Source organism: Ixodes scapularis, unplaced genomic scaffold (genome assembly GCF_016920785.2).
Source record: "Ixodes scapularis isolate PalLabHiFi unplaced genomic scaffold, ASM1692078v2 PGA_scaffold6__148_contigs__length_123643588, whole genome shotgun sequence".
Classification (NCBI taxonomy): Eukaryota; Metazoa; Arthropoda; class Arachnida; order Ixodida; family Ixodidae; genus Ixodes; species Ixodes scapularis.
Window position 1 is genome coordinate 66,259,023 of NW_024609881.1, and position 9,993 is coordinate 66,269,015.

Below are 9,993 nucleotides of genomic sequence, written 5' to 3' on the forward strand. Positions count from 1 at the left end.
AGATTGAATTTACCCAGTTATTACCTGCCAGTGCATCATAATCTGTACAATGGTGAATATATTCCGAGACACTACTTGCTAGCAGCACAGGCTAAGGCAGTGCCCGAAGAGGGGAAAGGGAAAGCGCTAGAAAGGCGGGTGAGGAGAGTAACCTCCTCTCCTATCTAACATTCATAGTGCTTTCCCCCTCTCCCCCAGCCCTGCCCTCCCCTCCCATATGCCTTCCTAGCGCTCGCCTTTTCTCTCTTCGCATGACATTGCATTCACCTGCACTACACACAACTAGCGACACGGAGTATAATTGAAGGACGGTACACTCACAGATGTCAAAGCACTTGAAGAGTTCGCAACTTCGGTGCAATGCCACTGGTTGCACTTTTGTATCGCACTTCAGATGGGTTGATTTGCCCGAAGTACCTGAAAAATAATAAGAATGATAGAATAAATTAATGTGCCATAAACCAGGGCTGGGCAGACACACTCCAAAAAGTATTCGGGAATACTGAGATACATCTGCTTTAAGGCCAAAAATACAGATACTGAGATACACTGTCTTTTATGCAATGGTATATCCCCGAGGCACTTCTGCGAAACTGGTGAAAAAGTATTCAGGAATACAGATACAATGTGTAGTTGTATCTGTATTGTAGAGGGTGTAGTTCGTGGGGAATATGTACGGTCAGTGGCGTTCCAACTTGTTTTCGAGTCAGGAAGGGGGGGGGGGGGGGGGGGAGTGCTCTTGGTACGGTATCCCTTGGGCGCCGCCGGCCAGTCTTTAACCTGCCCTGTGGCGGCTGTTTTAGGGGAGTGGCAGAGGGGGGGGGGGGGGGGGCGGGACAACACAAGCCTCGCGCCCTCCTTGCCCCGCCCCCCCCTCCCCCCCCCCCCCCTCCCCGGTTGGTACGCCCATGTGAATGGTATTTATGCTTTGCTCGTTTTTTGTGCCATTTTATATGCGGTCCTTCTTACTTCAAACTCTTTATTTATCATTAATGCCGCTAAAGAAAACATGTCGCCCCCGTTGAATCAAATAGTTACAAAATGGTAAAGACTGCGTACCATGCTTGACGAAAGGCGTCTGCCAAAATTAAACCTGTTTTGCCGTGAGGGCAGCCTGTGCATCAGAGATTTGAATCATCAGTACATGTAATCTAACCAAGTACCAAGCCTAATCACAACAATATAAGCCTAGCAGTCTGACAAGTAAAGAAGAAAAGAAAACAGGGTCCACCGGATAGTCAATTGCTCACCTTGCCAGACGGTGCCTCGGGACTATGGCGGCATCTGCTAGTTGCAGAGCTTCTAGTCTGTGCATCAGAGAATAGGCATTAGCAAACATGATCTATCCAAGCACCAAGCCTAGTTTCACAATATACGCTAACAACCTGAGAAAAAGAAAAACAGTCTGCAGCATAGTTGATTGCTTACCTTGCCAGACAGAGCCTCGGGACTATGGTAGCGTGTGTGCTACAAGCAGAGCCTCTCGCCTGTGAATTAGATTACTCATTAGTATACGTGATCTAGACAAGCACCTAGCCTAGTCACACAATTTTACTTAGCAGCCTGACAAGTAACGAAGAAGAAAAAAAGAAAATAGGGTCCGCGGGGTAGTGAATTGCTTACCTTGCCAGAACGTGCATCGGGACAATGATGACATCACTGCTAGGTGCAAATAGTCATTAGTAAACGTGACCTAGCTAGACACCAAGCCCAATTTCACAATACATGCATTACAAACAAAAAAAAAACAGTGCAGGATAGTTGGTTGCTTACCTACCCAGAAAGGGCATCGGGACTATGGTAGCGACTGTGCTACAAGCAGAGCCTCTCGCCTGTGCAGTAGAGATGAAAGTCATTAGTACACGTGATCTAAGCTAGCACTTAGCCTAATTTCACAATATATGCTTAACAATCTGACAAGAAAACAAAAATCAGCAGGCTAGTTGATCGCTTACCTTGCCAGACGGTGCCTCGAGACTATGGCGACATCTGTGCTAGCAGCAGAGCTTCACTCCTGTGCGTTAGAGATTCGAGTCATTAGCACACGTGATCTAACCAAGCATCTTATGTTATCTCACACTTCACAGGTGCCTGAGATGACTTGCATACTACAAGCACAAGGAGACACTCGAGTTTTTGAACCATTAACACTGCGACACTTAATTGTTGCTGTAGTGTGACAAAGTGTATGCTTCACAAATGAAAAATGCAATAAAACGTGTAGTCTAATCTTACAAATTTTGCCCAAGAAAGAGTCTGACAAGTAGGGTACCAACATGACAATTCAAAGTTAGCCAAACTCGAGCTTCGCAAAAGTTAGCATCCGCGGGTACAGCCACTACACATGTTTCCGAATAGAGCTCTCAAAGTAACGCCAAACTGAGCACCACACACACCGAAGCTGGTGAATGCTGTCCTAGAGTTTCTGCATAGGCTCTCTACGGGAGTCAGAGTTGCGCGTCTGTTATCCACACGCTGGCACGCCGCTATTCGCCTAGATCCGATCATGTGAGGAGCAAAATCCAAATACGTGCAGGAAAGCCGCCGATACGGCCGTTTCGCCGACGTTGCAATCTCCTCAGCGTACGTTCCCCTGCTTTTGTCTCCTCTTCCTTTCCTGCTTTTCAGGAAAGGAGAAGGAGCACGTTGCTATTCGCACAATCCGGTGAGATGAGGAGCAGAATTTCGTCCCCTGCAGGAAAGCCGGTGCTCCGGGGTGAACGCGCAGCTCTGGCTCAGGGTTGGCAGGTTGGGCTATAAACAGCCCAATTGGGCTACTCAGTTTTGTAATAGGCGGGAAACTCTGGTGGTTGGCTATTAAGCTATTTCATACGCGATATTCAACAATGTTCAAAGCCTTAAACATGATATTTCTGCGCCGGGTAGAGAAAAACAATCAACTCAAGAGGTTAGGAAAGGAAAGTATCCAAATCACAAGCGTGCAAATACAATATGTGGACCCTCATTGGTGTTGGTTGCGGAGGTGCAATATCGTTTTTCCGAAGTTTTTTGACACGATTTAATACCGCAGGCAAGGGTGGAGGCACGTGTTTCCAGAAGGAGGGAGGAAGAGGAGTGGGGGCAGCTTAACAGATGTTTGAGAACCCCTTTCTTTCGCTGCACTAAAATATACATGGGGACGCTTTATCCTCCTATTGCCTTCTTCTGTAAATAATTGGCTTATGTCATGTATCATGTTACCCGTGTTCCAAAGAGTTGTAAATGCCTTGTATGAAATTTTATGTGTTGGGCTATTTTTATAGCCCGACATTTGGCTATTCTTGGGCACAATACCAGGAAATTTTGACGGGTTAATCTGCAAATACCTGGCAACCCTGCTCTGGCTACCGTAGGGGGCCCCCGCAGGAACTCCATGCTGCCCTAGAGTTCCTGCAGAGGCAGCCTGCGGGAGTCAGGAGTTGCGCGTTCATCCCAGTAGCTCCGACTTTCCTGCACTTCAAGTCTGCTCCTCACGTGACTGAATTCGGGGAATAGCGGCCGCCGCGCTCTACCTCATTTCCTGGAAAGCAGGACAGGAGGAGGCAAAAGCGGGGGTATGCACACCGAGGCGCTTGCACCGTCGGCGAAGCCGCCGTACCGGTGGCTTTCTTGCACGGCATTTGGAGTCTGCTACTCACGTGATCGGATATCGGCAGATAGCGGCGCGGCGGCATGTGGAAGACAGACGCGCAACTCTGGCTGGAGCCAATAATCTCAATGCTGCACTGGAGAACCAGTTCCTGTATAGGCTCCCTACGGGAGACAGAGTTGCGCGTCTATTTTCTACGTGCCGCCGCGCCGCTATTTGCCGAGATCCGACCACGTACCGTGCAAGAAAGTAACGTTGCACGCGCCCCGCCGTACGCACCCCTGCTTTTGAGCGCGCCTCGTCGGTTCGAGAGTCAATGGTTCCAGTACCCTCTCCCTCTTCGTAGTGGCCGAGCAGGGAGGGAATATGGTTTCGTTGTGTCGACCTCGGGGGCGGAAGATTACGCGCGATGAGGACAAAGGCGAGTTTGGGGGAGCAGTATCTAGGTCACAGCGCCTCAATGGTTGAACAGGATGTAGCTGACGTTTTGGGTGTGGAACGGGTAAGAGACCCCGCTCCAAAAACCCGCAGACCCATGGGGTTATGAAACCGTGTGGGTCCCAAAGAAATTGTGTGGGTGTTCGGGTCCCTATGGGTCCCCGCACAGTTTGTTTGGGTGTGCGGGTCCCCACAGAGTGTGTGGGTGTATAGGTCCCCATGGGTCCCCGCACAGTCTGTGTGGGTCTACGGGAGCTGTGTGGGTCCTGCAGAGATCCTATAGGAGCTGTGTAGGACCAAAGTCCCGTGGGAGCCGTGTGGGTAACCCATAGGGTTTCATAACCCCATGCTCTGTGGGCAATCTCTGTGGGAACCTGTGGGGGAATGCATGCTTGACACCGTATTTCACTGCAGACCATTGCCAAGAACCGGCTGGTTCTATTTTTATTTACCGATTGGCTCTTCATTTCTCTTGCTTTCGCCGGTCGTTCATTTTTTCTCCCAGTATGTGGTTTACTTTTGCTGTCCTCGACATTACAGCAATGACATCTGCATGGTGCTTTTGGCCACGGAGCTTCATCATTAGGCATTCTGAAAAATATGCAATGACAAAATATTTAAAGGAGCACAATTTGTAGACGTAAGGCTTGAACTAATGTTCATTAAAATCACATGCCACATCACTTTCATGAACAGTTTCATTTGGAATAGCCTTTAATAATGACGCTCTTGAAGAATGCAATTGCAACATGCCCTATAAAATCAATTAAAAAGTTAATTAACAAATCTGGGTTAATTAGTCAACATATTGTGACGGTTATCCCCTTATCTATGTCTGCCGAGCCCCACAAATCTCTCGCCCTCTTTTTTTAAATTACGTTCAAACTAAAATGGCACATTCTGTATGATGCTGAACCCGATTATATCGAACTTTGTATCAAACTTTGTGAACAGACTAGTAGCTGCTATAAAAATGCATAGCGAAAAATGCGGTTACGTCGAAGGAAAATTGCAGCGTCTTCCGATAGATAGAACTGCCAAGAGCGCCGTTTAGCTTTGCAAGCTGGCTTTCCCCCAGCACGGGGACGCATTCGGGGAAAGCCAGCTTGCAGAAAAAGCTTGCCTTTTTTGGGCGGGAGGGAGGGAGGGAGGGAAGGGGGGGGGGGGGGGGGGGGGCAACCGCGTCGGCCCCTTGGAAGTGGGGAGAGGATGATCCGGTGAGATCTTGAAAAACGAAGAAGCGGCCACTGAATAGCCATGTGGAGTGTCCCTTATGACGTACAGACGCTCCTTCGAGAGTAAACAACTTTTCTAAATATGTCGTGTTTGTTTGTTGTCAGATTCATTCAAACTTTCATGTAGAATTACCCGCTATATCGAACTGGTAGACAGTCTTTTGCGAGTTCGACATAAGTGGGTTTGACTCTATAGCAATTCGTAATCATCGCCATCAAAAACCCTAGAAAAAAGTAATGTAATTTTTTTACACTTATGCCTGACTGCACGGGCCGCTAGCAAACGCCAAGCAGGCCGCGTGTTTGAGACACAACATATGGTGCCCCTCTCCTATCTAATGTTTGAGCAAGCCAAGATAAAACCATTAAAAAAGAAGTACAATGCTGATGCAGAATTCAGTTTAGAGAAAGTGATTAAGAGTGTTCAAACATCCTACCAGTCATTGAGAGTACTAATATACATCACATATTACAACCCTGCTTTTATTTGCCACTGCATGACAAGTACTTTGAGGTACTGTAATTTTAAACAATACCGACTGGGAGTTAACAATGTTCCATGGGCACATTGAAGTGACCAGATAAATGGGCATATTTCGCTGATATATTACAAGATAATGCCTGAAAGCGGTGGTTTTAATATTTCAAAGATACGGATATAAACCCCCTTGCGTCAAAAAGAAGAAAGAAGAGAATTGTTGCAAATTGCAACAATTCTCTCCACGAAAAAAAAATTTCGCAGAGCTTTTTTTTTTTTCTTTTTTTTTGTGAAGACATCAGTTTATTCAGGGTCACTATAGCATGTACTGCAACTGCAAATGATTGTAATAAAAAGGAAATGCCCTACGCATTGCTTACTTCATATAGCCGAAATAAAGGCCAGTGGCACAAAAAAAATATATAAATCTGGTGTTGGCACGCAAAAAATAAAAAAAATATAGCTTTTGTGTTTTACCGAGGTTACCTAATCTTCCTATATTTTACTGAAAGCTTCCACCATTATGTCACAGCTGTGTGCTCAATCCTATCAGTTTTATGCGGTCCATCCAAAGATCACCGAAACATTGTGAACTCCCAGTATAATACCAACTAGCTCCCAAGATACTGCCTTGATTGAGAAGATTTTTCAAATAACTGCTTAGGTTACGCTTACGTGAGATAATTTGCACTCGCCTGTTAGGAATGTCGCTTTCTTGGGTGTCAGAGGCAGCCTGCTGTCCTTGTTAAGACTGACATTCGACGCCATTTCGGCCACAGTCCTCTGCAGGACACTGGACCCCCACAGAGCAATGGCCAGGTTCTTCACAGCAACGCTTGACCTTATGTCCTGGTTCACTATGTTGTCACCCCAGGCTTTCCACGTCACCTTGACATCAACCGTCGTAGAAATGCATCGATAAAAAATTAGAATAGGAAGCGAAACCGGTGTATTCGGTGGTGAGATCCTCCTTTCATGAAATGCTGCTTCGTGCATATTGATTAAAGCAAGTTTCGTTAGTTTAACTCCTCTTTTAGTTGAATCATTTTCAAAAATCCTGCGAAGCTCCCATACAACACTACTACGGTGCTCGAGCTATCAAGTTCTTTTATTACGTTCCCTGATTCTGCCGCTGTCAACTGCAAGGGGTACTGGGTGGCAAGCCCTTTTGTAGTGTCGGCTGCTGGCGAAGATTATTTGGCCGGCTCAAAAACACCTCAAGTTGCGATCACTGGCTGGCCTTGTGCTTTCGCTCTTCCCTTTCCAGCCCCCTTTGCCTCCTTAGATGGTGTTTCATGAATCCCCCCCCCCCCCCCCCCCGTCTTCCCCCGAACTTAACGGTCGGCGTAATGGACAGAGAACATGAGAAGATGCGCCCACTGATTTGAGTTGCCGGTGCAAGGCGCGCCACTTTTTTACCTGTGTGCGGGGTTATCATGCAACCTCGAGCGTGGCTGGGACTATAAAACTAACGCTTTAAAAGAAAAGAAGCCACTTTATGCTCCAAGAGTGCTGAGTTTCATTCCCATGTACCTGGTGAACATAGGAAGAATAGACCATTTTCAAAACCTAAGCAAGCAACATTGACAGTCGCCATTTGTTGGACATGAAAGCTGTGATTGGATCGAAGACCACGTGAAATGCTGACGTTGCACTCACGTCTATCCACGCCAATCACTGACACGGCGCTTGTTTCCAACGAGTACTCGGAATCCGCGTTTAAGAAATGGCGGCCTTGGATATGCACACACTTCTGAAAAGGGTTTATTGTATGGGCCAAAGGTAATTAATGGGGAATACGATGCTCCAAGTCTTTCCGCCTAATGCACTCAAAATGTTGAGCAGAATGTTAGAGATGCAGGTTTAAACTTTCTACAAAGAGATGTCGCCTTAGATATGTTTTTCAAGACACTAGAACTTGGGTCTTACACCACTGCTGAAGTGATGCAACACCAAAAAACAATAATTTGTGGCGATGGTGCTGAAAGAGAGATCTTATTTGAGCAACATTTATCGAGATCTAGATGGTCAATGACAAATTGTCAAGGCCTTTTCATCTTGAAGACATTGTGCAAGCATAGAAATGCCTTTTATCCAGAGGTATCTCTTATAAAGCAAAAACTTACCAAATCAACTTACCATTTCACATTCTAGGAAGTTTAGCAGCTGATATGGCTCCACCTTAGTGGGCTCTTTAGCAGGTGCCTCAGCGGATGCAGGTCCGACTGTACCAGCTGCTCCATCTAAGGTTGCAGGTATTGCAGCTGCACCACCGAAGGCTGCACCTGTGTTGCACATGCTCTGCATCACAGGAGCTGGTGCTGCTGCCACTTGTGAAAAATATAAAAAAATATATGACACGAGTCAGAACAATGTGGAGGACTGCCACATGATGTGTGTAATGCTACAATAAAAGCTGAGAGTGGGAGTGGGGTCAACCAACCACCCACCAGCTTGGAGCAATGCGGCTGCACTCCTGCCCGTGTATACATGGAGAGCAGTGCCACATAACACAAGGCTGATTGCAGTTTGGTCCAGCCCATACGCAGCTTCTATGACACTGTCAGCCAAAAACTTAATAGGTATAGTAAGGGTCGTGGACATGACATTTATGATGCTTTAGCTTGTCAAAGAGAGTATGTTGAATGCATACCATGCTCCTGCAGTCAAGTATTCGAGGTTAGGAAATAGCACGGAATATTTTTCATAAATATCTACTGCAAAGCTTTGCAACTCAGGAGTGTTCTGAAGAGTTTTACAGATTATAGCTTCTTGACTACACGGCTTGATAGACCGAGTAAAATGTTTTTGGGCATAAGTGAGGCAGAGATGTACAAGAATCGATGCAAAAAGTCCGCAGTACGTGGAGACCAGAGTTCGGAACAGGTGTGACAGCATTTGGCACGACAAATATGCAAATGTCATTACTTATTTTCGCAACATTAAAATGACTCTGAAAATGCGACCAGCTATGGGGTGTATTCACGCAAGTCTTGTGAGTGTTGAATTTTAAATACAGCTTCTGGTGTTGTCCTTGTGCGATATATGACAAAATATTAGAGATATTAATACTGGAAACTTCTCTGAAAACCAATGGGCACGGTGGCGAAGGACGTGAGAGGCACTGTTTACCACTCTTGCCGTTCGTTTGTGTTTTTGTGTTGTTACTTATGGCCGAGTCCCACTAGAGCGACAAACAGAAACAGACGACACCGACAAGCCTTCAACACATGCGGTATCCTCGCGATGGTATACCTTTGGCAGGCGTTTATAGTCGTTCGGTGCTCGTGAAGCGACCCCGGGTGATTGCAAGCCTGCCGAAGATACCCTCGCGTGCGTAATACTTGTATCCGAGTGTAGCCTCTTTTATTCTATGCACAAGCCTGTGAAATCGCGACAGAGACTCTGGTTTGAGGCTCGTCGCTGTCGTTTGTTTCTGTATTGTCGCTCTAGTGGGACTAGGGGCTAACAAGCGCACCAATGGGAAGGCTTTAGCCATTATTGGGAACACTAAATAAAGAAATACAAAAAATACAACACCCAGCAACACTGCATGCAAGTAGTGATGCACTTCTGTTGTCAACTCTGCATTCCGCTTACGAATGAAATGTGCAATTTCCCTAGAGGCTTTCATTCCAGGCGAGTGGCAACAGAATTGCTGAAGGCCAGCCCATAAACACAGTCTATGTTAAAACAATCCCAGCAGCAATAAGTTTCTATTGTATTGCCCAATATATAGAGCACCTTACCATAAACAGCCTTGGCAGTCTCCCATGAAGCCTGGACTTCAGCAGAGGAGACTGTCATCCTGTGTCGTCCCAGGACACTCACATCGGGATGGTGAAAGTGAATGCCAACTTCTGCTTGGCAAGGGCTGCAGTAAGTATAAAGATGAAAACAGAGTACAATATACAGTAAAAAATATTGTGGACCAACTTGAAAAAAGTGCACAAAAAAAAAAAAAAGACAAGGACAAAAGGACAGGAACACGTAGAACACAGACAGGTGCACACTAGCAACTCAATCCATTAAAAACAAAAGAAAGAAGAGAGCATCAGAGAAATCAAAAAGGCTGTGCTCGGAGAACTGAGCTTCAGGAACCGTGGTGCGAGGCAAAGATGTCAGGTAGATTGTTTTACAGAAGTTCTAGAATTAACAACATCCTTTCCATGTAGTAAAGTGGTGAGTTCATTCTAACTGAACATATTAAAAAATAGTACACAAAAAATAAGAAATGAAGGGTCGAGGAATAC

General features: G+C 46.1%; 1 protein-coding gene and 1 long non-coding RNA gene across 2 annotated transcripts; both read right to left on the reverse strand.

The window, feature by feature from the left end:
- Positions 1-273: 273 nt before the first annotated feature.
- LOC115324659 lies at positions 274-1,297 on the reverse strand. The gene is made up of 3 exons (XR_005715744.3): positions 1,251-1,297; positions 1,060-1,114; positions 274-417 (listed from the first exon to the last, which is right to left on the reverse strand). It is a non-coding gene; the product is annotated as an uncharacterized LOC115324659 (long non-coding RNA).
- Positions 1,298-4,430: 3,133 nt separating this feature from the next.
- On the reverse strand, positions 4,431-9,540 carry LOC120841368. Its single transcript, XM_040212249.3, has 4 exons — positions 9,490-9,540; positions 7,880-8,070; positions 6,436-6,628; positions 4,431-4,618 (listed from the first exon to the last, which is right to left on the reverse strand). Exons 2-4 carry the CDS (start codon positions 8,045-8,047, stop codon positions 4,491-4,493), a joined length of 489 nt encoding a protein of 162 aa, XP_040068183.2. The 5' UTR covers positions 8,048-8,070; positions 9,490-9,540; the 3' UTR covers positions 4,431-4,490.
- Positions 9,541-9,993: the final 453 nt, after the last annotated feature.

Excerpts from the sequence above, each read along its gene's own strand:
- LOC120841368 (XM_040212249.3), bottom strand. The coding sequence starts at position 8,047 with ATGCAGAGCATGTGCAACACAGGTGCAGCCTTCGGTGGTGCAGCTGCA. Across the intron at positions 6,629-7,879 it reads ACTTCCTAGAATGTGAAATG|GTGACGTGGAAAGCCTGGGG; the intron begins GTAAGTTGATTT and ends GTTGATGTCAAG. Across the intron at positions 4,619-6,435 it reads GAAAGCGACATTCCTAACAG|AATGCCTAATGATGAAGCTC; the intron begins GCGAGTGCAAAT and ends CATATTTTTCAG.